General features: G+C 49.3%; 2 protein-coding genes across 5 annotated transcripts in view; one reads left to right on the top strand and one right to left on the bottom strand.

The window, feature by feature from the left end:
* The window catches only part of MAN2C1 (mannosidase alpha class 2C member 1), a 36,062-nt gene extending 25,129 nt beyond the window's left edge, over positions 1-10,933 (top strand). For all 3 annotated transcript variants that reach the window (XM_078150816.1, XM_078150818.1, XM_078150819.1), the window contains 17 exons: positions 69-185; positions 711-806; positions 971-1,116; positions 1,525-1,648; positions 3,301-3,422; positions 3,662-3,747; positions 5,219-5,392; positions 5,916-5,998; positions 7,086-7,180; positions 7,930-8,034; positions 8,139-8,295; positions 8,472-8,615; positions 8,802-8,911; positions 9,114-9,193; positions 9,635-9,784; positions 10,066-10,171; positions 10,254-10,933. In XM_078150816.1, the coding sequence (XP_078006942.1) occupies positions 69-185; positions 711-806; positions 971-1,116; positions 1,525-1,648; positions 3,301-3,422; positions 3,662-3,747; positions 5,219-5,392; positions 5,916-5,998; positions 7,086-7,180; positions 7,930-8,034; positions 8,139-8,295; positions 8,472-8,615; positions 8,802-8,911; positions 9,114-9,193; positions 9,635-9,784; positions 10,066-10,171; positions 10,254-10,380 (2,022 nt within the window). In that variant the 3' untranslated portion in view covers positions 10,381-10,933. The remainder of the gene's footprint in view (positions 1-68; positions 186-710; positions 807-970; positions 1,117-1,524; positions 1,649-3,300; positions 3,423-3,661; positions 3,748-5,218; positions 5,393-5,915; positions 5,999-7,085; positions 7,181-7,929; positions 8,035-8,138; positions 8,296-8,471; positions 8,616-8,801; positions 8,912-9,113; positions 9,194-9,634; positions 9,785-10,065; positions 10,172-10,253) is intronic.
* A 237-nt stretch (positions 10,934-11,170) lies between these two features.
* NEIL1 (nei like DNA glycosylase 1) lies at positions 11,171-24,591 on the bottom strand. 2 transcript variants are annotated; one of them, XM_020994685.2, is made up of 10 exons: positions 24,502-24,591; positions 22,728-23,162; positions 20,473-20,592; positions 20,168-20,231; positions 18,878-18,977; positions 18,225-18,349; positions 16,139-16,166; positions 15,695-15,756; positions 15,088-15,307; positions 11,171-14,803 (listed from the first exon to the last, which is right to left on the bottom strand). In XM_020994685.2, the coding sequence occupies exons 2-10, from the start codon at positions 23,159-23,161 to the stop codon at positions 14,733-14,735; spliced, it is 1,224 nt and encodes a 407-aa protein (XP_020850344.1). In that variant the 5' UTR covers position 23,162; positions 24,502-24,591; the 3' UTR covers positions 11,171-14,732. The 2 variants fall into 2 exon arrangements, with proteins under 2 accessions (XP_020850344.1, XP_020850345.1); XM_020994686.2 differs by having other exon boundaries at positions 11,171-14,800.
* Positions 24,592-25,984: the final 1,393 nt, after the last annotated feature.

The raw sequence follows: 25,984 nt of genomic DNA, 5'->3' as shown, positions 1-25,984 counted from the left end.
CGGTGGAGAAAGGAAGGGGCTTGATTGTGATCTGGACAGAAACTATCAAACTATCTTGTTCTTTGCAGTTCTGGCTTCCAGACACATTTGGATATTCAGCCCAACTCCCCCAGATCATGCGTGGCTGTGGCATCCAGCGCTTCCTGACTCAGAAGCTGAGCTGGAACTTGGTGAACTCCTTCCCTGTTAGTGAGAAGGACTTTTGGGAGGGGGGAATGCATAGTGGCTGTCAGTGAATCCAGGGGATCAAGCTTGGCTAGCTGTTGTTTCTGGTGAATAGAAGGGTCACCTCAGAAAGAAATCTCCTTCAAGAAATCATCTGGTGTCCACCCCTCCCTTCAAGCAGGTGAGGTGTCAGGATCAGCATTTGCAGATGAGGAAGCGGATTCCAAGGCGAAGAGGCAGAGCCAGGGCTCCAGCTTGTAGTCCTCCTAGTTCACTGCCTCTAGGAATAGCCCCCATCTCCTCCCTCCAAGGCTGATTACCCCCACTGGGTTTAGAGAGTTCATGGCTCAGTCAAGGATGGCTACAGCTCAGTAGAATATCCTTGTATGCTCCCTAAGCCCTGACCTTTCTCCTTGCCTTTCCTTAAGAGTTCTTGCCCATCCGCACTGGGGCCAGAACCCCTAGGGCCTGTCTTTCACCCAGCCTTTATATTCCCTGCACTGATTCACCCTTCTCTCTTTATTCTCTCTACTCTGTCCTGACAGCATCATACCTTTTTCTGGAAAGGAATTGATGGTTCCCGGGTATTGGCTCACTTTCCTCCCGGCGATTCTTATGGGATGGAAGGCCGTGTGGAAGAGGTGAGCCTGGGAATATGGATATAGGGAATGAGGAGATCAGTACAAACCTCCTGGTTCTGCTGATGTTTGGGTGGGAAAAAGGGATAGAAGACTGGCTTTTCAGGATATCTGTCCCTGGGCTAGGCATGGGTGTGACGTGTTTGGGGTATGATGACTTCCTCCAGGTGCTGAAAACCATGAACAACAACAAAGACAAGGGGAGGGTGAACCACAGTGCCTTCCTCTATGGGTTTGGAGATGGGGGCGGTGGTCCCACCCAGGTCATGCTAGACCGGCTGGAACGAATGAAAGATACAGATGGACTGCCCAGGTCAGAGACCCCATTCCCTGCCCTTCTGTCCCCTTTCCTCTGGGCACTCTCACATGAGGCTTTTGCTCTCAGAATCCTGGCAGAGGAGTCAAATAGAGCAAATCACATCTTGGCTTTGAGGAGAAAGGCTGAGAATCCAACCAAGGGAAACACTATTGTCCCGAAAGCATTATCACTAGAATTCCACTTTGATGAAGAGATTTTGGACCTTTGCTTGGCTGGGGTGGGTGTAGTGAGAGCAACTCTGAAATGGGACACATACTTATCGGTCAGCTTGTTCTTGCCTAGGGTGGAGGAGCTGGACAAGATGAACCCCTTCACCTCCCTTCCAGTTAGAGGATCCGTGAAGCTGCAGGGGCCCAGGCACTTCCTTCTCTCACAGCCCTCCATTTTGTCATCTTTCCATAGGGTGTATTTCTCTACCCCAGAACGGTTTTTCTCCCTACTGGAGAGGGACACGGGGCAGCTTTGCACTTGGGTAGGGGAACTGTTCCTGGAACTTCACAACGGCACCTATACCACCCATGCTCAAGTAAGCCATTTCTAGCAAAAGGTGGGGGGATTTAGAGAGGAATCCTTCTCTCACCCTGTTTCTCTATCTTAGGGAGCTCACAATCTAGTTGGGGAGACAAGAGGGACAGAATGTTACAAGACAGTGTAGAATCAAGCATTAGACTTAGTTGTTAGGCTTCAAAACATGTAGAAATTGAGAGAAGGAGATGAAATCAGAGTGACCTCAAAGGGATGGTCACATGAGATTTCCTGGAGGAAGCGAGACTTGATTTGGGCATTGAAAAATGAGTAGGGTTTGGGTAGGAGCTGAGCAGAAAGGACATTCCAGGTCGGGGAGGGACAGTAGGAAAGGCACAGGGGCAGGAATCACTCATGGTCAAGAAGCATCTGTTAAGAGCCGAGCATGTGCCAGGCACTATACTAAGCAATGAGGTTACAAAGAGAAGGCCGAAACCAAGTCTTGCCCTCAAGGAGCTTACGTTGTAACAAGTGGACAACATGTCTAAATCAGAACATACGAAATGACTACAGAGTAGATGGAAGGTAGTCTGGGAGGACCAGAAGGGGCCTCCTAGGGAAGGCAGGACTGAGGGGAGTTTTAAAGGGAGCCAGACATTCCAAGAGGTGGAGGTTGAGAGGGACATCGTTCTGGTCTGGGGAACAGCCAGTACAGTGGAGGTGAGAGGCAAGCTGGTCTAGCATGTGGACAGCTGACCTCAGATCCTGCCTCTGAAACCCAGCCTCTGTCCACCCCTGGGCAGTTGGCTTAATCTGTCTAGGTTCCACTTTCCTCATGTGGACTCCAGGGTCCCTTCCAACTCCAACTACGTGATCCTTTGGGAGTGAGGCTTGTGTTCAAGGAACAGCTAGGAGGTCAGTGGGGCTAGATCATAGAGTTCATGAAGAAGAATAGAATGTCAGAAGATTGGAGACATAGGGAGGGGCTGGCTTGTGAAATGAACATAGTGTATGCAAGGGAATGTGAGAGAAGGCCTTATGTTAAGAATGCAAAGTTGAGTTTTATAATTCTTTTGTTCCTGTAATACTTCAAAAGGTTGGCAGTGTAATTAATGAACATATTTCCTCCATTTCTTAGTAAGTAGTCTTCATGATTTGTTGTGACCAAAAAACATTCATTTTCTGAGGTCTAAGCCTTCTGATGATGAGCCTTTCCAAACTTAAAATTTTCACATCATGTCCAGGTCACAATGAGACATCAGAATAAGACCTAAGGGGAAAGGGTGGATGTATATCACAGAATTATAGAGTTGACGTCTGCAAAATATGGCCATGAAGAAGATAAGACTGGAAAGGTCAGTGTAGCTAGATCATTGATGCTAAGGAGTTCAGATTTTATGCTGTGTGAGTGATGAAACTTTGAAGTTTTTTGAGCAATGGAATATGCCTTTGGAAGATGAATAAAATTGGTATGCAGAATTGATTGGAGGGAGGAAAGATTAGAGGCAGAGAGAACCCAACCAGGTGGGAGACAAGGATTCAGGTCTGGTGTGACATGAGGTGTGAGTGCAAAAGGCACCAGGGAGATGTAAGGGACATGGGGCACAGGCTGCAGCCTAGGGCTAGTCCACAGACACCTTCGGTTTCCAGGTTGAGAGGTCTCCTTGGCCTTCTGACTCACTTTTCCCTACCTCACTTCACTCCTGCGTTCAGATCAAGGAGGGAAACCGGGACTGTGAACAGATCCTGCATGATGTGGAGCTCTTGAGCAGCCTGGCCCTGGCACGCAGTGGCACTTTCCAGTACCCTTCTGCTGAATTACAGCATCTCTGGAGGTAAAATGGTCTCCCTTTTGTGCCAGAGCCTCTGTGGCCAGCGTCCCGATGTACTCTGCTGGAGGGCCCGTCTTGCTCCCCTTGCACAGTGTATTCCCCTTTCTTTTGCCCCTCCATAAGAGGTCATTTGAGAACCACCACATTCCCCTGCAATATTTCATCAGCCTCATCTGACTGGTGTGGCTTCCATTATCCTGCTCTCAGAGATGCTGTCCTCCTTTCTCCTCTGATGTCCACAGGCTTTTGCTCCTAAACCAGTTCCATGATGTGCTTCCCGGAAGCTGTATCAAGGAGGTGGTAGATGATGCCCTGAAGTATTATGAAGGTGAGAGGAGGGGAAAGGTCCCAGCAGCTGCTCGTATGCAGCTGCCTACCCTTAAGCATGCTGCCTCTCCCATTTCTAGCCCCAGTTTCCCCAGCGGATATGTAGATGATAATGCGTTAGGAAGATGAGTATGGAATTGGGATGCAGAATGGGTGGGGGTGGGGAAAGACCGAAGGCAGGGAGAGTGGCGTCCAGCCCCAGCCACCTCTCAGGGCTGGTGTGAGGCTTTCCAAGTGAGAAGTGCCTCTGGCATCAGAATTGACTTTCCTCTTCTTTGCTCTGGGAACTTAGGCAAGGGCGTCCCTCACTCTGAGACGTTTTTCCCTCACTTATAAAATGAGACAGTTGAACCAGATGATAGATGTCAAAGATCATTTCTAGATCCATCAATCTGTGATACTCCATTCTTCATGGGTGGGCCTGTTATTTGAGGGCAAGGAGAAACTCAGAGGTCATCATAATTTGTCTACTTTCACCTGTGAAATTGTCAGAGTACCAAGTATAGAAAAACAAAACAGATTATGACAGGAAGAGCCCTCCAGAACTTGTGAAGAATTGGAAAAATCTTTATGTGGGTGGAATAACTTAGGTACTAGCCCACCTGGAATTAGGAGACTGGGCCAGCTCTCCTTAATTCTGCACGTATCAAGTACCCAGCCTTGGTTGGGGGAAGATAGGAAGAGAGACTCCTGGTCCTGGCCTCTGGAATCCCAGGCTAATTTAGAAGAGAAGACAGGCTGTAGGACTTCAGAGGATGTCCTCATCAGTCTGGGTTTAAGCAGTCAGGAGGAGGCAAGGCCCGGGCTGGCCCTGGAAGAATGGGTAGGATTTGCATATAGCCAGAGGGTTAGGAATAGGAAGGTCAGTCCAGTTGCAGTTTTTTGTGTCCTGGACCTGATGAAGCTTGTGGACCCCTTCTCAGAATCATGTGTTTGAATGTGTAAAAAAAGACATAGGATTACAAAGGGAAATGACTTAGCAAAATAATAGTTATCAAAATGTTTAAAAAACAGGTTCTCAGATCCAAGGTGAAGAGCCCCTGATTCAGAGAGGGAAATGTGAGCAAAGGCCAAGAGAAAGGAGGAGTGAGGTGGTCCTGAGGGTGTCCTCTGGCCAAAGCAAAGCATTCCAGCCAAGAAGCCCTGGGGGTTAAGCCTGGAGAAGTTGGGTCAGTTGAGATTGGGGAGACTTATGAAAACGAGGCTGAGGACTCTGGGTTCTATGGGCACTGAAGGTTAAGTGACAGCAGCTTTTATATAATGAGATGCTAGAGGACGTAGCAAACAAGGAAAAGGAAAGACCAGTGGGGGCTGAGCTGTTTAGAGACAGCCCCCTAAAAGGGGTGCTGTGGACTGAGCCCACAGACTCCCTCACGGGCCCAGTTTTAGATTCTGTGAATGCCTTCCCAGCCCATTTCCTATCATTTCCCAGATGTGATGCAGATGTCATTCTTTGCCTCCTTTCTCCACAGAGATTCGAAGCAGTGGCTCCCGCCTTCTGAAAGCTGCAATTTGGGCTGTGTGTGGAGGAGAGCCAGTCCCTCGAGATCTGAAGCCACCACGCAACTTCCTCATCTTCAATACACTGCCCTGGGAGCGCACAGAGGTGGTGGCCCTGCCAGCAGCCAGTGGTGCTGAAAACCTGGGTACATAGCCGTTGTCCCTGAGATCCCCCTGTCCAGGGAGGGAAGAGTCCTTTTGTCCTCAAGTTAGGGCTGAAAGGGACCACTAAAAACATTTGAGTTTAGATGGTAAAAAAAGTTCCTGCCTGGAAGGCTTAAAGGTAAGTGGAGGGTAGTGAGCAAAGAAGAGGACTGAGAGCCAGCCAGCCAGAGCTGGAATGGAGCTTTCCTATGGCTGACTCTGGGCTGGGCATGTGGGCTACAGAGAGGAACAGGATGCTGGCTTCACCCTGGGAGCCTCCATTTGGATGGAGGAGATGGAAACACCGGGAATAGACAGGAGTAAATGATGGCAAAGAGCGGCCAAGCTTGCACCCTGTCAAGAGAGAAATCCTCTCCTCTTCCCAGCAGTCATCGTCTGGCCGGCCTGCCCCTGACTTCAGCCCCAGCGTGGGGGTCTGGGCCCTAAATTAGAGTTGAGAACAGTGATGGACAGGGAAAGGTGTCTAGAAGTGCTGACTATTCTCCCTTCCCTCCCCGAGTCCAGTGCTGGTGACGGTGCCTAGTATGGGTTACACACAAGCCCCAGCTCCTGCCTCGCCTCCTCATCCGGTCAGAGTGGTGCGGGAGGTGAGTAACTGCCTGAAACTGGAGGTGAGAAGGGGGTGGGGGAGTCAAGAGTGTGGCCTTTCATCCTGTCTGAGCCCCAGTGTTGCGGGCTCTCTTGCCCAACTGTGAAGGAGGTGATGGGGCAGCCAGATGGTCTGGATCTTCCTGGCTGTGGATGCTGCAGTCCATCCTCTGTCCCTGATCCGTGTCAGTGACAAAGTGTTGGGTGGCAGTGGACCATGAGCACGTCACTGGGGCACTCCACTAGAGATTCTCCTCTAAGTCAACTTCAGCAGACATTTCTTGTGTGCAAAAACAAAAGGCCCTGTCCTCAAGGAGCTGACACTCCACTGGTGAGAGGCTACATTGTGTACACCAGTAAGCACAGCACAGGCTAGTTCGAGGAGGGACGGAGCACTGGCTGGTGTGGGAGAGAGGGGCATCTGGGCAGAGCCAAGAAGGTGCCCCAGGGGTGGGGGACAGGCCTGGAGTAGGCCCTCAGGCCAGAAAGTATGCGGGGCCAGACTATGGAGAGCCTTGAATGCCAGGCCGAGGGGTGCAGTGGGGAAACTGAAAGAAAGTGCTTGATCAGAGGAGTCACAGATTCAGCTCCACCACATAGGTGCTGTTGCCTTCTGTGTGCAGGGCTCCATGCTAAGTGCTGAGGATACCAGGAAACAAAACTTGCCCCCAAGGAGCTTATGTTCAATGAAATTGGCCTTGAGCTGTCCTAATTAACTGCTCTTTTGATCTGATCATTGAGTCAGTTTCAAATCCACCCAACTCTGTTGTCATCTGGACTATATCTATCCATTTGATCCACAAGCATAGCTTGAGAAACTTTTATCAAGTTCTTTGCTATGTGGAGCAACATTATCAAGGGGGAAAAGAGCAGTTTCCCTTGTTGCTTCTTCACTGATACAGGTCACCATTTGATCCACTGCTCTTGGCACAGAGCCTTCTGGTTACAGTATCATGCTTCTGTGCTTCTGTGTGTATATGGGTTTCCCCAGATTTCTCCTCCTATTCCTCCTTGAGTTCCCGTGATTTTTATGCCCCCACAACATCCTCTCTTCTCTTTTTTCTCTCGCCCTTCCCATCTGCACAGGCTGACGGCTCCGTGACGCTGGAGAATGGCATTATCCGAGCGCACCTGGACTCCATGGGCCACTTAAACTCCTTGGTTTTGGTTTCCTCGGACAGGTACCTTTGGTTTTCCATTTCCCTTCCTTGGGGGTGGCTGATGTACCTAGTGGGTCCCAGCCTGGAGTTGGGCAGAGGCAGAAAAGCTCCGCCCCCACTTTCATCATCACAAGGGAGCTTCTTGCTGATTGGATCTCTGGGCCCCTTATCTCAGTGAGAAGGAGGAGCTAATCAGAGTTTAATTAATCGTAATAGGAAATTAAAATACTATTGGAGAGAATAGAGGAAAAGAAAGAGCCAGAATTTGCCTAGAGAAATCAGGGCATTTGTACAGCATGCTACAGTGGCCCTTGGGGCACCCCCTCCTTCCTGACTCACGTAGTGAAAAGACATTAGACTTTTGGATATTGCGGAAAGAACACAGGCCTTAGAGTTAGAAAACCTGTGCATAAGTGCTGCCTTTGCCACATAATACTCTGTGACCATGGACAGGCCCTTGTGAGGGATGTGCTTGGGAAAACTTGGAGTCTGTAGAGATGAATTCTTTTTTTTCCTTTCTTTCTTTCTTTTTTTTTTTAAAGGCAATTGGGGTTAAGTGACTTGCCCAGGGTCACACAGCTAGTAAGTGCTTTAGGTCGGATTTGAACCTGGGTCCTCCTGACTCCAGGGCTGTTGTTCTATGCACTGCACCACCTAGCTGCTCTGAGATGAATTCTTTCTTCCTCTCCTTCCCTGCACCAACCCTTTTACCCCTTATAGCCCTAGAGAGGTATAGTGACTTATCCTTTCTTTCTGTTCTCTTCATTCAGGGAAACCATCCCCCGAGGTGTCTTTGGCAACCAGTTTGTGATGTTTGATGACATTCCCTTATACTGGGATGCCTGGGATGTGATGGATTATCACCTGGAGACCCGGTAAGACACATTGTAGGACAGGGCCATACTGCCCTCCCCTTCTGGAATCCTGAGTTTGGGGACTGCATTGCTCCTTGACCCCTGTGACCCTCTGTGCCCTGCAGGAAGCCAGTTACAAAGCTCGACCAAGCTGTCGAGGTGGGAATGCCCGGAGGCCTCCGAGGCAGCGTCCACTTCTCCCTGCAGCTCAGTAACCGAAGCATCCTGACACAGGAAATCGTGCTGGATGCTGCCTGTCCATATCTCCGGTTTCACACTGAGGTACTGATGGGGGTCCTTGGGCTGGGGACAGGCAGCCCCTCGTCTCTGGCACCGAGTCTTGGGCCCTGTCCATGAGCTCTTCATGGTGGGAGGGAGAGCAAGCATTGCCCAGAGGGAGTCACAGAACTAAGGAGGCTCAGTCATCTTCCCTCCCACCATCACGCATTATTCCACAGGTGGACTGGTATGAGTCTCACAAGTTCTTAAAGGTGGAATTCCCTGTCTGGGCCCACACCTCCAGTGCCACCTACGAGATCCAGTTTGGGCATATACAGAGACCTACACATTATAATACCTCTTGGGACTGGGCTCGATTTGAGGTGGGTTGGGAAAGTGGGGGACTGGAGGAAGAATTAATTCAGCGTCTGGAATTGGAAAGCAGGGGGTAGAGGCCGGGGAGAGGAGGGTGCTGGTAGCAGGGAGGGTTATCAGTGCTAGTAGGGTCATAAAGGCAGAGAAGAGGCCTAGAAAAGGATGGTGAAGGTTTGTCCTCCTCAACCCCCAAGGTGTGGGCCCATCGATGGATGGACCTGTCAGAACACGGCTTTGGAATGGCGCTTCTCAACAGCAGCAAGTATGGGGGCTCCGTTCGGAACAACATCTTCAGCCTCTCCCTGTAAGTCAGAGGTGGTGAGGGGGAGGGCCAGGCTCCTACCCCAGCTCTGAGCCTCACTTTCTCTCTAGACAAAATTGGCCTTTGCATGAAAGGCTACGTGAGTTACGGAGCTGGGATTGGCCTCCTTCTCCCTTCTCTGGTGTGGGGTAGGGAAGGGGTAGGAGGGAATGACAATCCAGCTGCCGTCTCCCCTTCTCCATAGCTTACGGGCACCCAAGTCCCCTGATGCCACTGCAGACATGGGTCATCATCAGTTCACCTATGCAATAATGCCACACATGGGTGAGTGCCTCGGGACTAAATATGCTCACTTTTTTCTCCCCAAATCCCTTCCCAGTTCATGCGTCCTTAGGACAGGGGCCTTAGTCTGGATCTGACCCTGCTATATCATCTTGAACATTCAAGTCTCTTTTCTTCTTAAGGCCCCAGGTTCTTCGTCTCTAAAGTAAGGGTAGCCACACCTGCCCAGCCTGACCTCATGACAAAAAATGAGGGGATGGGTAGGAAAGCTTTTGGAAAATGATACGTGTACTGTAGACATAAATGATTTAAATGGATTGAGGAGGAAAGTGTCAGACAGGGGGGTCGATGTACCTCTGAGCAGGGTTGAAAGCTGGTAGGCTCATCCATTTGGTGACTGAGAGGGGCAGAGGATTCCCCAGATGCCCCTCCCCATGTCAGGCTTCTGTAATTGCCATTCTTGGGGGCATGTCTTATTCATAGGAACGTTCCAGGATTCTGGAGTCATCCAAGCTGCCTACAACCTCAATTTCCCCCTACATGTCATACCCACTGGACCAGCCATCTACCGGCCTTGGAGTGCTTTCTCAGTCTCATCATCCGCTGTGGTGCTAGAGACTGTTAAACAGGCAAGTCAATGTTGCCAGGGCTCACTGTTTCCCCCTGTCTCCAGATGATGGGGTCCAAGGTAAGGGGTGGCCAGGAAGAATTTAATCCAGAGGAGAAAACTTTGGCTGCCCCATTCCCCAGCCTCCCATCTCATCCCAGGCAGCTGAGTTTGGAGTCAGGATTGTAACTCTAGTTTTGTCTCACTTCCCAGTTTGTGTTTGGGGTTCGGGAGGTTGCTTCTTAGCTTGAGGTCCCTGACAAGTGGAATAGGCCTGTCCATCCTTCTTCTCTCTTCCCCCAGGCAGAGGCTGGAGCTCACCCTTATACCCTAGTACTGAGACTGTATGAGGCATATGGCAGCCACGTAGACTTGTGGTTGCAGACATCACTCCCTGTACAGGAAGCTGTCATGTAAGTGTGCCGATCTGGGGGAGGGCGGAAGACACCAAGACCAGATCCCCCAAGTGGCCTCATTGCCCTCCCTTCCTTCTAGTTGTGATCTTCTGGAACGCCCTGACCATCGGCAGCGCTTGGCTGTAGAGAGCTCCCGCCTAAAGCTTTCCTTCTCCCCCTTCCAAGTGGTTTCTCTGCTCCTTGTGTTGCAGTCCCCAAACCCCTGATCAAGAGATAGGACCAGCACCTTGGGCCTCATCGCCCTGAAATTCCGGGCCCCAAGGCCTCAAACAAGTAGGAGCCTCCACCATGATCTTAACCACTTCCACTTTGGTCCCATCCAAGCATCAAGCTCCCAAACCCCTCTGCCCTAATACATTTGCTGCTGGGGACATTACTGTTCCCCCAGGGCTCAGAGGGAAGCCAGACATGCCCTGTTGTCTAGCTCCTGGGGCAGTGCCGTATCTCAATAGCACAAACGCCTGTGGAGGGGTGGAGGGAATGGGATGGGCTGCAGCTCTGAGGAGTAAATCTACCCAGGGGAGTGCATGCGCCTGTCTCAGATTCTTCCACTCTCAGCCGCTGGCTCTTCCTCAGGAATTCTAAGGAGCCATGGGGTGAGAACTCATCTCACCCCCTCCTACATCTCAAAGGCATATGCTTGTGTCCTTTGTCCTTTCCTTCCTTTAAATGACCTTGGCCATAGTAGCTGGTTTCTGATATACTGGATAGTGGACACATTTCAATCAACTTAATAAATGTTTTCATTAGCCAGCCCCATTTCCATTTCTCTTGGCTCTCTCTCCAGCTTGGTAACCTCCCGTAAGCTTCATGGCCAGGCCACCTTGTTGGGAAAGACTGTGTTCCCCAGGACGCCTATGAGAATGTGCCTTCTCGTCCCCTTTATGTCAAAGTAAACGGACACTTCTCTCCAGGTTTGGCTGCTGCCCAGAGGCCTCTAGATTCAGGTGGCCTGTAACCCATAGACCCAGACAGAAGCATTAAGGGAGCAGTGGACAGAATTAGAAAATGACATTTAATAGGGAATCTTAGGATCCTAGAATGTTAGAATCAGAGGAGGGCCTTAGAGACCAAATGTCTGCCCCCAGGGGAGGAAAAGATAGAGACCTTGGGGAGAAGTGACCACTCCACTTACGGACTTGTAGAGTAGATGAAGGCATGATTGGGATGGTCTGAGGCGCCCCTTAGACTGTGGGAGAATAGATTTTAAAGGGTTCTGAAAAAGGCTACATAGGATCTCTGAAGGATGAGAAGTTCTCAAAAGTGAAATTCTGAGGACACAAAGAAGCAGTTCTGAAGAGCACAGTTGTCTAAAAAGACCCCCAGGGAGACCCATGGCACTAGATTTTTAGGAAGATATGCACAGAAGGTTGGCAGCAAGGAGAGTTAACAGAAGATGAAGGAAGACAGAAGGCCAGTAAGGTTCTTCTAAAATAGTGTCAGGTGGGAGGAATCTCAGAATGAGGTGGGCCCGGTTATGGCTTACAGTCAAGCTTATTAGTAATATTGGAGTGGGGGGAGATTAAAGAAGAGATGGCACAGCCGCTTGGTGCAAATGAGACGAAAATAACTGAGGAGAGAGAAGGAAGAGCTGCTCTGCCTTTATTTTGCTTCTATTTTCTTTGCCGAGGAGAGTGACCTTCAGACCCAAAAGGACAGAATAAAAATGGCTAATGAGGTCTTGATGCCTAAGATAACTAAGGCCATTGTAAGAGAGGACCTAGCTGCCCGCACTTGATGAGTCCGAGTCCCCTGGCACAGCTGAACAGCATCGGAGAGGCCTCAGAGACCTGATCCATGTGATAGCAGAGTCCTAACTTTAAGAGGCAGTGGAGGACAGTGGAGGTGACCCAGCTGTGGGCCCAGGCAAATAGCCTAGTTTTCAAAAAAGCCCATTGCCAGTCTTGGAAGATTGTGCCTCCTCTTTATGCCTCACTGGTCTCCTGGAGAGGAGAAGGAACCATCTGACAGCGCAGGGGCTTTCCTGGGAAGAGATGGAGGCCCCTTCCTGTGAGGTGTGCAGGTAGAGGAAGGAGAGGGTGCCCGTATTGGGTGGCAGATTGTACCACTACTGCCACCTAATGAAGCAGCACTTCGTGGTTTGCTAAGCGCTTTACAAAGAGGATCTCTTTTGATCCTCACAACAACCCTGGAAAGCAGGTGGTGTTATTGTTATCCTCATTTTACAGTTGAAGAAACGGGCAAATGGGTCAAGTGACCTGCCCAGGATCACACAGCTAGTGTCAGGGGCCGGACTTGAACCCTGGTCTTCCTGACTGCAGGCCAGCGCTCTGGGAGCTATGCCACCACCTCATTGCACGTTCTTGATATGACCTTGTTGATCATGGTACAGCAGAGAGAGCACTGGCTTTGGAGTCAGAATACCTGAGTTCAAATCCTTGTACTGTCTCTTAACCACTTGTATGACCTTGGAAAAAGTAATTTAGCAAAAGCCATCTATAGTCATGTGAAAAAATGCTCTAAATCACTACCGATTAGAGAAATGTAAATTGAAACAACTCTGGGGTACTACTTCATACCTATGATCGGCTAATATAACAGAAAAGGAAAATGACAAATGTTGGAGGGAACGTGGGAAAATTTGGACACTAAGGCACTGTTGGTGGAGTTGTGAACTGATGCAGCCATTCTGGAGATAATTTGGAACTATGCCCATGCATACCCTTTGACCCAGCAACACCACTACTAGGTCTGTACCTCAAAAAGATGAAAGGAAAAGGACCTACATGTACAAAGATATTTATAACAGCCTTTTGTGGTGATAAAGAATTGGAAATTGAAAGGATGCCCATCCACTGGGGAATGGCTGAACAGTTGTGATGGAATACTATTGTGTAGTTTCAGAGAAACCTGGAAGACTTACATGAACTGATGCAAAGTGAAGTGAGCAGAACCAGAACAGTGTATACAGTAACGGCAATACTATACAATGATTAACTGTGAATGGCTTGGCTATTCTGATCAATACAATGATTCCAAGACTGTTTTAAAGAATTCATGATGAAAAATGCTATCTGCATTCCGAGAAAGAACTGATGGGAGTTGGAAGACAGATTGAAGCATGCATGGTGTTGTTTTACTTTCTTTTTCTTTTTTTGTTTTTGTGTATGTATGTGTGTTTTCTTTTACAACATGACATATGGAAATGTGTTTTGCATGACTGCACATGTATAACCTTCATCAAATTGCTTGCCTTCACAAGGAGGGGGTAGAGGTAGGAGGGAGAGAATTTGGAACTCAAAATTGTAATAAAAAAAGGTTAAAATTTTTTTTACATATAATTGAGAAAAAATAAAATATTAAAATTCAAGGGGAAAAAAAGAAAAAGTCATTTAACTTCTCTGGGCCCCAGTTTCCTCACCTGTTAAATGAGGGGGCAGAACTCAGTGGCCTCTGAGGCCCTTTTCAGCTCCAAATCTGCAATCCCATGATCCTGTGAATTAGGCCCATTTTACAGATGGATGAATGAAGGTAGGAAGTCGGTGCTCTCAAGGAGCTCATATTCTAATGGAGGAGACAACATCCATGGAAGGTTTGAGCTGCAGATCAGATGGAGGGATCTCCTGCTCTTTGGGGTGCAGGAAAGAAGATGTTAATGCTGCTTCTTTGCTGTCATTTCCATGGATAAAATGGCATCTGTTTCTGATGTTGAACCATTTGTCAGTGCGAAGGACTTGTGTGAAACTGAGGATGGCCAAGGGAGGATTATGACTTGCCCGGGGCCACACAGCATTATCTGATGCAGGATTTACACTCAGGTTCCTGAACTTAAGTCCAGCTCTGTCTCCTGTGTCACTTAGATGAACTCAAGGGTTCCTTTTAGCTCTAAAATTCTACAGAGTTAAGAAGTTCTGAAGGGAAGACTCCCCTGTCCTTTTCTGCTTTCTGGTGCCATTTCCCTAAATCGTGAGATTTTTTGCCAACTTGCCAAGGAGATGCGAGTCATAGGGTGGTAATGAAGGGCTTAGGGTTTCTAGTCAGATTTTATTGTCAGTATAAAAAATATAGCATCTCCCAAACTGGTTCAAGAATTCTTAAATGATCCTGGATTCCCAGCCCTGCTGGGGAAGGAGCAGTAGGTGTGAGAGGCAGAGGACGAGGACCTGGGATACGTGATTGGGGTGGGAGAGAAAGGAGAGGGGTGAAAGGCATCTGCACATCCTTCCCACCTTGGGATGGGGTGGGGCAGAGGGACTGTCATGAAGGAGAGGAACTGACGGTCCAGGGGCTCTAGGTGCTAAGCTTTTCCTGCCTCACCTGACAGCAACCTACTGCTCTCAGCTGTGGAAATGATTCATTTTCAGAAATCAATTATTGAGCCTTTTGGGCGGGATTGTGCATCATATGAAAAGCATTGGATGCTCTAAAATTTGAAGCACACAGCTTGTGCCAGGGTCTTCTGGCTGCCCTGATCCTGCCGTGGCCACATTCCCATCCCTAGCATTGGGTGGAACAGGAGAACTCAGGGGGCCCTTTCCCACCTTGGGGCAGAAAGATCTCAAGGAGGAGACAGGCCCAAGGCACCAGCCCCCTTGTGCTACGGAGGCAGGGAAGAAGGTGGAGGGAGCCTGGCCTTGGAATTCACTTTCCCTTTCCTGGCTCTGCCTGCTGGAAGAAAGGAAACAGAACTGTAAGATCAGCAGAACTGAGTAGGGCTCCTGACCCAGAAGGATGATGGAGACCCAAGGATCCCCTCACTGGTATTTCCTGCCTCTCCCTGGTTCCTTCTCGATTACACTCTTGCTCAAGACTTCTCCCCCACCCGGGACGTCCTCTCCAACTTCTCTTTGCCTGTCCCCAATTCTTCCTTGTCCTTCAAGGCCCAAACAAATCCCATTTCTTACTCTCTATTACCCAAAAAGGGAAGCTAGGATCCCATGTAGCATTCCTACCTGTTTGTACTTGGGTCACCAGCTGCTTTTTTCCATCTGGAACTCCTAGATCATTCTCTGGGGATGCTGCAGCAGAACTCTTCAATCGGTGCTGGGATTTGCGGCCTCTGGTTGATTCCACATTTCCCTTGGCTTCTGGGTCAAGAGACCCCTTCTGTGACTTCTTGCCTGGTTTCCTTGCTCTGGTGGGGCCTTTCTTCTTTGGCGTAGACATAGGGTCCTAGACAGAAGAAAATCAGGCCCTTATCTGGGTCCTGAAAGGGCTCAAGGAGAGGAGAGTGGGACATGGCAAAGCCAAAATGGGGGGAGGGTCCCCTGCCTAATGCCTCTAGAGCACAGCTTTGGTGGTCTTAAAACAGCCATTGAGCTGAGGTGATTTGGGAGGCAACAGCATGGGCTGGGAGGCCCAAATACCGCTTGAAAGAAGGGGAATGTAGTTACCCTCCCCTCAAGGGAGCCAGGCTTGTTCTAGAAAATGTCTGAGGCTCTCAGATATGCAATACTCCATTTTTCTGAAGGGAAACTCCCCTTTTGCCACAGCAGAGTCAAGGAAAGAAGGGGGATTCCCCTTGTGGGGGTAGGTATTGTTGGGGGATGGAGCCCATACCTCTAAATCGGTAACATCAGGGATGGATTTTTCCTTCACATGCTTCTTACGGGATTTCCCTCCTGTAGGAAACCAAGGGTGACATGGAGCTGTTCAGGAGTCGGGGTGAGGGCTGATCTCATCCACAAAGTCCTAAGCCCTGCCTAAAATGTCCCACCCAGGTGGCTGCTGTGAAATCCTGGGGCATCAGCTGAGGAATCAGAACTTTGGGTCTCTGAAGACCTCAGTTCCTACTGCAAGGGTCTATGAGTGAGGCAGAGAGTGCTTAGTGGCGGGGGTGGGAAGCTAGAAAAAGGAAGAAGGGGTAAAATCGGGGTCCTGCCTGTATTCTGTATGTAGGAACTCTATCACAGAATGCTTGAATTTCCTGTCTCTGATGACAGCAAATATCCCATCCCGCTTGGATAGCTGTCAGTTCTTACTGCACAAAGAAGTACAACCTACCTTTGGGGGCCAGAGGGCCAGGATCTCCCTGAAATGAAACAAGAAACAATTAGATAGAAATCTTCCTCCTTTCTGGCCAGTCCTCACCCACTCTCTGAAGCTTGGTCACTTCCTTTCTTGCTAGAGGGATCTCTTTAGGAGAACTGGAAAGCTCCTGCCCTCATCTGGACCCTCCCATTCCCTAAATGGGGCCAGGGAGCAAGAGAATCTTCTCATGAAGACAATCCCATCATTCCCCCAATACGCACAACTGCTTCTAAGCCTTCACTTACACTGTTGTCTCAGCCTGGAATTCCTTCTGCTCCCTCTATCCAAATTCCTCCTATCCTTCAGGGTCCAGCTCAAGCTCTATCTGGGCAAGCCTTCCATTACTACCCTCAGGAACTTTGTCAGGTACCAGATTGAATTCAGACAACTATTAAGTACTTAAATTGCATTAGGGGGCTGGAATGCCAGGACAGGAAGAAAAAACACTCCATTCTCCTGGGGGCAGGGAGGGCAAAGAATCTATACAAAGATAACTAAAAACAAAATATATGCAATATAATTATGGGAGGGAACAGTAATAAGATGTATACAAAATATACATAATTTGGGTGGATGGGAGAGACTCTGGAAAGGCCTCTCAGATAAGGTGGCACTTGAACTAGGCCTAAAGGTAACAGGAGTCCCAAGAGGCAAAGGTGAAGAGGGAGGTCACGCCTGGCATGGGGGATGGCCCTGTCCAGAAGTACAGACATTGGAGGTGGGATGTTAGGCTCTGGGCCTCCTCAAAGCTCCCCACCAGGAGGTGAATCAGATAACAGAAGCATGAAAAACAGAAGCCAGGTCTCAGAGACCTGAATCAATTAACAAAAAGTATTTATTAAGACCCTACTATATGCCAGGACTATGTGAGGTACTAGCATACAAAGACAGAAACCACATAGTCCCTGACCACATGGAGCTTATAGTTTATCCAGAGTGTGTGTGTGTGTGTGTGTGTGTGTGTGTGTGTGTACACATGTGCATGTGTACAAGATAAACACAAGGCAATTTGGAGGGAAGGCACTAGCCACTGAGGGGATAAGGGAAGGTTTCATGGAAAGGTGCTATTTGTATTGAACCCTGAAGGAAATGAGGGATTCTAAAAGGTGGAGATTAGGAAGGAGTGCATTACATGGAGATGGAGAAGTAGATGGAGATGTGATGGAGGAGATGGAGATGTGATGGAGGAGATGGAGATAGAGATGATGGAGATGGAGATGGAGGAGATGGGAAGGAATTGGAGATAGAGATGGAGGAGATGGAGATAGAGAAGTAGGTAAAGATGGAGATGGAGATGGAGAAGGAGATAGAGATGGGAAGGAGTTGGAGATAAGAGATGAAGGAGATGGAGAAGGAGATGGAGATGTGATGGTGGAGATGGAGAAGGAGATGGAGATGGGAAGGAGCTGGAGATAGAGATGGAGGAGATGGAGAAGGGGATGGAGATAGAGTAGTAGATAAAGATGGAGATGAAAATGGAGAAGGAGATGGCGATGGGAAAGAGGTGGAGAAAGAGATGGAGGAGATGGAGGAGATGGAGATGGAGAGTAAGAATGGTGGTTTGATTGGCCTGCAGAGTGAACCTGCCCCGGGATCCAGAGATCCCTTCAAGCAAGGGAATGGGAAATGGTATTGAATGGCACCTGGGTTCCTTTAAGGCTAGGGCAGAGATCTCACAAATCACAGCCAAGCCCAACCACCAAGTGCCAACTTCCCCATGAAAGATGCTTGTCAGGTGGTCTTTGTTGGCACAGCTTGCCTTCTTCATCAAGATTCTGCCTTTACCCATCTGCTCAGCTGATCACCACCTGGCTGGCACATACATAGCTAGGAAAGGAAGAGGTGGTTGCCAATTTCTCCTCCCTGATTCTGCCACTCATTCAATGCTTGACCTTGGGCAAGTCTCTGTGGGACTCACTTTCCCAGTCTATCAAATGGGGAGAATACCTTGCCTATCGACCTCACTGGGTTAGTGTGAAGGCTCAGGTGAGATAACAGATGAACAGAAAAGTACCTGGAAAAGCAGGAAGTGCTGTAGAGAAGTGTTATTTATTATTACCTGGAACCAAATGGTCCTTCCACACCTGTCCCGGAGGCAGCTCATACCAGACACAGAGTAGCAGCGCAGCCATGCCCGGAAAGTTGAAAAGTCATCCTCCCTGTTGGGCCCATAACCTTTACCCCCTTGATGACAAGGGTGGGAAGAGGGAAGGTTCAAGATAAGGCTTTCCCAATCATGTCCACTTATCCCCACCTCTGTCCCGGGGGAGCCTAAGGGACGGAGTGACAAGGTTTTGATACTAGCTGTGCAGCTAACTTGCTGTGAGAACACAGATAAACCACTTCCTTTCTCTGAGCCTCACTTTCCCCATCTGTGAAGAAGGGATAATGTCAGAAAGGACAGTGGATCTGAAGTTGAGACCTGAGTTCAAATCCTGCCTCGGATCCTTACAGTCTAAACAAACTTGGATTACTCACTTTCCTTCTCTGGGTCTTGGTTTCCTCCTTTGTAAAATGGAGTTAGACTTAGATGGTCAACAAGCTTAGTTCCAGTTCTGAATGCTATGACTCCAACTTATCTACCCCACGGGGCTACAGAGAAGATGGGAAAGGACTACAAAACCACTGCTGCTTTCCCAGGGAGCCCAAAGCTAGCTAGGGAGAGGGGGAAGAGTGCCAGGGCACACCAGGGTTCATGCCACCGGGCCTCACCTAATCGGATCACCTCCATGGGTACCAAGTGGCACAGCTCCAGCAAGTCTGGGTTCTCTAGTTTTGCTTTGACCTTCTTGCTCAAGGTCAGTTCTGGGTTCTGGCCAAGGGAGAACGGACACACATTTAGTGACCCTAGGCTTCCTGCCCCTCTCCGTCCCCCTGGCAGTCTACCCCAGGGTTCAGTCATGGTCAAGAATTACTGTGCAATGGGGGATCACACATGCAACTTGTGGAAACAGCCTCTTCTTCCCCACAAGCTTGTCCTGCTGTCTGAAACGCCATCACTTGCCCTCTATTTTTTTGGCCAGTTTCTGTCTCCCCAGTCCCGCCCCAAAACTTTGCTGACTGTTCATAGAAAGCTGGGACAGACCTCAGGGATCTAGTTATGGGCAGCTACTTAGTGCTAATTAGCTACTTAGTACTTAGCACAGTGTAGGCTCACAGTAGGTACTTAATGAATGCTTGTTGAAGGGACAGCTAGGTGGTGCAGTGGATAAAGCACGGTCCTGGAGTCAGGAGGACCTGAGTTCAAATCCAGCCTCAGACACATGATACTTACTAGCTGTATGACCCTGGGCAAGTCACTTAACCCTGACTGCCTCACCAAAACAAAACAAAACAAAAAATAAATGCTTGTTGATTTGACTTAGTGGAGGGGGGATGATATAGTACAAAAAAATGAATGATGGATTTGGGGTCAGGAGAGACCTGGGTTATAATCCTGGTTTCTGAAACTGACTAGTATGCCCATGGCAAGTCACTTAAATTCTATTTGCCTCAGTTTTCTCATCTATAAAATGAGGATAATAACAGCACCTACCTCGCAGGGTTGTCACTGAATTAAATGAGGATCAATTGATCCCATAAGGTAATGGTTATGGGGCAAAACTTCAATTGTGGGATAAATGTTGGTCTTTACTGTGGCCCAGCCCGTTCATTTTACAAGAGGAGAAAACAGACTCCAAAAGGGGAAATGTCTTGCCTGAGAGCACACAGGGAGTCAGTCGCAAAATTAGGATGGGCCATTAGGTCTCCTAACCTCCCAGTCACAGGCTCTTTTCTCTATGTCATAGTCTCAGTGCCCATGGCCTGGCCTTGGGCCTACCCCCTTCAGTCTTTTTTTTTTTTAATAGGCAATTGCGGGTAAGTGACTTGCCCAGGGTCACACAGCTAATAAGTGTCAAGTGTTTGGTCGGAGGCTGTGTTTGAACTCAGGTCTTCCTGACTTCAGGGCCAGTGCTCTGTCTACTGTGCCACCTAGCTGCCCTTCACCCCCTTCAGTCTTACCAGCTTCCGATGCTTCAGTGCCTCCAGGACAGTTCGGGCCTTCTCAAAGGGAGGGATCTTCAGCCTGGGGAAGGGGGAACCATATGAAGACAGGCAGGGATAGGGGCCAGTACAGACAGACACTTCCTGAAGACTCACAGCTCCAATGCAGCCAGAGACCTCCAGACACTTGGGGGGAGGGGAACCCAATCTAGCCCTGTTTCTCCAACATTAACTCTTCCCTCCTCCTTTGCCTACAAGGTAGGTGATCCCTGGAGCACAGACCTGGATGCCTATTCCTGTCCCACCCTTCCTCTACCACTGACCGGTGAAGAATCTCTGCCCGAAGGTAGTTGCCAATGCCATTGAAGAATTTCTGGTCCAGGAGAGCTTCACAAATGGGCTTGTCAAAGGCCTTGTCAGTCAAGTTCTGGAGCACGTTCTCCCTGGAGAACAGGGGAGATATAAGAGGACCAAGGTGATCCTCTCCATGCAAATGACCCCTTTCAACACCTGGTTTCACTTCTCCCAAGATTTGAACATGTGACCAGCCATGGGGAAATAAAGGCAGGGGAGGAGTCAGGATAGGGGTGTATTCCCTGACCAAGAGGTTGGAGTATTTTTGTCCTCAGCTTAAAAAACCCTTCATTCGTGTCCTTTCTTCTGAGGCCTCCTTGGGTTGTAGAGATGGTCCTGGGTTCTAGAAGGCTATACCAGCACCTTGAGAACCTCTAGCATGTCTTGCCAACCTGAAAGAGCTTGACGTGAGGCCCCAAAGTTTCACTCAGACAGTACATCTCTTGCTTCAGGACCAGCCCGGCTTGGGGCGAGGAGGCTCACCTCTAGAAAGGGCTGCTCCCCTGTGATGGTGCTTTTGGCCACACTCCTCATGAACCATGCTACTGTGATGTGGAGGGCCTGAGACTGAGGGAAGGAGGGCTCACTCCAAGGAAAGCAAGGCCTTGCTAAAACACTACAGTCCTTCAACACAAAGCCTGGTGTTTTGTACATAGTAAGCACTTGATCAATGCTCAGTCATTCATGCATTCCTTTCCATCTCCATTCCTGGACATTAGCCAGGCACAGGGCACTGGTTCCAGGACGGAAATCACAGGGGCCTCTACAGCACACACAAATTGGACTCTGCCCCTTATGCTGTTAGACATTCACAATCATAGCCAAAGGACATGGAAAATGAGGGACACTGGGGGTCAACAGGGAGGAGGAAGAATGGGTGGGAATGTCCTGCAGGTGCCAGAAGTCAGAGCCACTGAGGAGACCAATTATGTATACATTTAAGCTTAGACCTGGCTCTAAAACTACCTATGGCTGGAAAAAATAGTGTTGCCACAGACAAGTGACATCAGAGAAACACAGAGTTGGGGGGAAGGGCCTGAACTTATTGATGGAAGCTAGGTGGTGCAGTGGATAGAGTGCCAGGCCTGGAGTCAGGAAGACTCATCTTTGTGAGTTCAGATCTGGCCTCAGACACTTATAGGCTCTATATATGACCTTGGGCAGGTCACTTCATCCTGTCTGCCTCAGTTTCTTCATCTGTAAAAAGAGCTGGAGGAGGTAATGGCCAACCACTCCAGGATCTCTGCCAAGAAAACCTCAAATGGGGCCACGAAGACTCGATAGGACTTAACAATAACAAACAATAGTGTGGTATCTTATGATCTCACTTATTTTGAGTTTCAATTCCTTCTTTGCTATTTGGGTTCTTTACATTTATATCTTAAGGCCATTCTCCTTGGCAGAAAACAGAAGCAGAAGCAGCTGGTGCTACTTTCTTTTCTTTGCCCATGATCCTGGGAAGAGGGCTGGAAGACTGTGTGATGCTGGCATTGTGATGTGCATGCAAGCAACTGGACAGAGAAAGATGGTCGTAGGTGAGAACATTCACAAGAAAGCAACTGAGATAGTGGGGAACCTCGAGTTTATGCCATAGGAAGACAGGTTGGAGGAAATGAGGATGTTTAGCCCAGAGAGGAGAAGGCTTAGGAAAGACACGGCAGCTGTTTTCAGGTCTCAGGGAAGAGGAACTGGGCCTGCTTTGCTCAGCCTCAGAGGAACAGTGATCCGAACTTGGGAGTCTTGAGGGAACAGCCTAACCATGAGAGGTTTTCCAAAGGCAAAATGGGCTCATGAAGTGGTGGGTTCCCCTCTTCTCATAGGTTTCCTAGTGCAAGCTGGAGAACCACGTACTAGGTATCAATTAATCATTGAACAAGCATGTATAAAGCCCCTACTATGTGCTAAGCACTGTGATACAGATGAGATTCTTGCTTGGGCCACTGTGGCCCTTCTCCATTCCAAAGTTCTATGATTCTGTGTTTATGAGCACCAGGGAGCGCTTCCTCAGCTGGCCTCTTATGTGAGCCTGGACAGTTCCTACCAGGTTAAAGCCTCCAACACGGACCCAACATGGCAGACATGTCATATATCCTGGTGGCAGCACCCTGGACAGCAAAGACCCTGGGGAATGGGGTGGTGGGATCAGAGAGAACAGGGACAGAGGAAAGGCCTGGGATTGGGGATTCCCTGGGGCTCTACTCCCCACCTTGCCCAGAGACCCTACCTGAACTTCTCATACTCCATTAGAATGCAGGGGCCTCGCCCAGGCTGCCAGGTGCCCTGGACCTCCCAGTGGCCAAAGCGCCGGATGTCCACAAAGCAGAGGGCTCGGCTGGGCAGAGGAGAGATTGTGTAGAAGCGCAGGTGGGCATGCTTGGGCGGGGCATCCGCAGGGACCAGCTGAAAGGAGCCCGACATGCCAAAGCGGAACACGAGGTCCAGGGGTGCCTGTGGGGGGTGGGCCCCCGGCAGTGGGCTCAGCGTCAGCCGGACCTCCTTGCCTCGAGAGGTGGCCGTGATTCGGTAGGCGCTGCTCTCAAAGGGTACCTCGGGGTTTCTGCTCACCACAGACTTCTCCACTCGCCCCGCAAACACCAGATCCTTGCACATGGTGTTCACATAGCAGCTGGCCAAGTGGAGCTCTGGGCCCTCAGGCATCCTGAAAGCAGAGAAAAGAGCTTCGCAGAGTTGTCTTCCCCTATTTCCAAAATTCCCCTTACTTTGGTGAGCATGCGGACGATAAGGTTCTAGGTAATGATTCCCCTACCACCTCAACATAGTCTGGGGGCATAGACCTGGCTCTGCCACTGACTCCTGTGTGCCCTTTGACAGGTCACAGCCCGCTCTGGCCTCAGTTTACTTATCTGTAAAATTATGAGGACATGACCATAAGATCTCTAAGGATCCTTCCACTCTGACATTCATTCATTCATATTGTGTATTTAGTTTTCTAAAGCTATCTTATATTCATGAGAATTCTAGTCAGGGCTGGAAGAGGCTTCTGTTACTATTTTCATTATATTAGTACACAGTAGGCAGGTTTGGTAAATATTTCAGAATTCAAACATATACTCAAAACAACTTCGGAACTTTGTGGCTAGATGGGGGTGGGGGAGGATAAATGTCAAGGAGTCAAGAACTGGGTATTTTAAATTGTCAGTAAAAGGAGGAAGTTGGACCAGACAGTGAGCTAGTCAACAGGCATTTATTAAACTGTATACAAAGAAACGCAAAAACTCAGTCCCGTCACTGCCCTGGAGGAGCATAGAAGTTCCCTCCCCAGCCAGCAAACATTCATTAAGCACCTACTATACATTAAGCACCTACTATACACAGACACCATTGTAGACAAGGTCCTTTAGTCCAAGGACAAGGTCCACTCAAATGACAAACGTGGTGAGACGTTAAGTGGGCTGTATTTGGCGTCCTACGCCTGGGCTCGGCCACTTCCTAAGCGTGAGCTCCCGGACAATTCCCATCAGCTCAGTTTCCTCCCTAGCTCAATAAGGGGGCAGGTCTGGACTCTCAGTAAGGTTCCTTCCCAATTCTAGCTCTCCTATCCCTGCCCTGAAGGGAGCTTAAGTTCGGGGTGGGGGTGATTTGGGCAAAGGAGAGATCCAGGCCTCCAGGTGCTCTAAGACTCGAGCAGAAACCTTTCAGGGTCTCCGAGGCTTTCAGGGAGCTCATTACGAAGAAGCCTAGGGGTACGAATGCTGCATATCCAACCTACCTTCTCTGGACCTCAGTTTACCTATCTGTATCCTAAAGGGCCAGCCTCCCACCCCTGAAGTCAGCCGGAGTCCCGGGTGGGAGAAGTAGTGTCTGCCAGGGGCAGGGAGCTGGGGACCCTTCCCCACCCTCTCCCTCCAGTTCCCCCGGGAGGTAAGCGCCTGCCCACCCCTCCCTCTCCATGCTGAGCCTGGGGCGGGGGGCCGCCCAGCCCCCCGCAAAGGGACTCCAGGAGGAGAGGAGCCTCCTCCTCCCACCAAATCACGTACCTGCTCTCAGCTGTGCTCCGTTCACACTCCAAAGGGTTAAAGCGAAGGCTGGTGCTTGGCCCAAAGGCACGCTGGGAGATGTAATCGCTATGCCCCACAGCCTCATGGGAATTGTAGTTTTATTGCGGTCATAGTCAGCTCTGGGGCTAGGGCTTAGAAGGAGCAAAGGAGGGAGGGAGAGGGAAAGCAAAGTAGAGGGTGGTAGGGTGTGGGAAGATGGAGAAGAGAGACTAAGAGAGAGATGGGAGAAAGAGATCAAAACACTGAGAGTGGGAAAACGAATGGCTGAGTCTGGATCGAAAATTAAGGCTAGGGTGGTACCCATGACAGAATGATGATGGAACATAGTGCTGGTGGTTGAGGGAAGGGAAGCTTCGAGGACTTGGGGAGACAGAGAAGGGAGTAAAGTCCTCGGTGTTTGAACAGATCTACCCAGTGAGTGCATCCTGGGACACAGAAAGGAGCTGTGACTTTCCTGGGGGGTGGGGGTACGGTTTTGAGTTACAGAATGAGGATTGGGACTGAGGTCTCCTAGTCCCAGCCAGGAATAAGGGGGCAAACAGGTGAATGTAGTCAGAGCCCCCAGTGATTCAGGGTCCCATGAGGGGTAGCTGGGGGAGGCAAGCACAGCTGGTGATACAGGAGCTCAGGTCTGCTGGTGCATGTACACTGCGTAGAAATGTTAAATGGATGTATGTGCTTTTGAATACTTTCTTGCATATATCCTAGTAGGGTCTTGCTTAGGTGTTCAATAAATAATTGGGGTCTTTTGGGGGGAAATTTGTGAATGTGTGCAACACATACATGTAATGCAAGACCTCTCTTATACTCTTTCTGGGGCCCCTAGCCCCTTGCATGTTTCATTGTGAAGTGTTTAGGTAAGACAGCAGTGAGAAGCAGCCTACTTGGATAGAGTCTGATAGGCCTGGGTGCAAATCCTACCTCTGACTCATACTGGGGTGACCCTGCCCAAGTCACTCTCAATGCTTCAAGCATTCAAGGCTCTAAGTTGTAGAGCAGAAGCAGACAGAGCTGCATTGGTAAAGAGAATTCCCTCACTCGATGTTCAATATATCAATAAAATAGCAGATCTAGTCCAAAACTTTTTTTTTAATCGATAACTTTTTTTTTGATGAGGCAATTGGGGTTAAGTGACTTGCCTGGGGTCACACAGCTAGTTTAAGTGTTACGTATCTGACGCTGGATTCGAACTCTGGTCCTCCTGACTCCAGGGACGGTGCTCTATCCACTGCACCACCTAGCTGCTCCTGATAACTTGTTTTTACATCTACTTTTCCCAATGTATCCCCCCTTCCTTTGCCCTCTCAGAAAACCATTCCTTATTTCAAAGAATTTTAAAAGCAGTGGATGTGTGGAGATAGTCCAGTGAAACCAATCAACACATTGAAAAAGTCTAACATTAGGTATATAACCCTCCAGAACCATTATTCCTCCCAAACATACATGGCCCACACATCCATTG

The sequence above is a fragment of the Phascolarctos cinereus genome, unplaced genomic scaffold (genome assembly GCF_003287225.1).
Source record: "Phascolarctos cinereus isolate Bilbo 61053 unplaced genomic scaffold, phaCin_HiC Scaffold_3;HRSCAF=262, whole genome shotgun sequence".
In the NCBI taxonomy this organism is placed as follows: Eukaryota; Metazoa; Chordata; class Mammalia; order Diprotodontia; family Phascolarctidae; genus Phascolarctos; species Phascolarctos cinereus.
This window is presented reverse-complemented; position numbering and strand designations above follow the sequence as displayed.

Bases quoted from the DNA above. Each gene is read 5' to 3' on its own strand.
- NEIL1 (XM_020994685.2), bottom strand. From the start codon at position 23,161: ATGCCTGAGGGCCCAGAGCTCCACTTGGCCAGCTGCTATGTGAACACC. The intron at 18,350-18,877 runs GTGAGGCCCGGT...CTTGTCATCAAG, and splicing joins CATGGAGGTGATCCGATTAG to GGGGTAAAGGTTATGGGCCC. The intron at 16,167-18,224 runs GTAATAATAAAT...GTTTCATTTCAG, and splicing joins GAAGGACCATTTGGTTCCAG to GGAGATCCTGGCCCTCTGGC.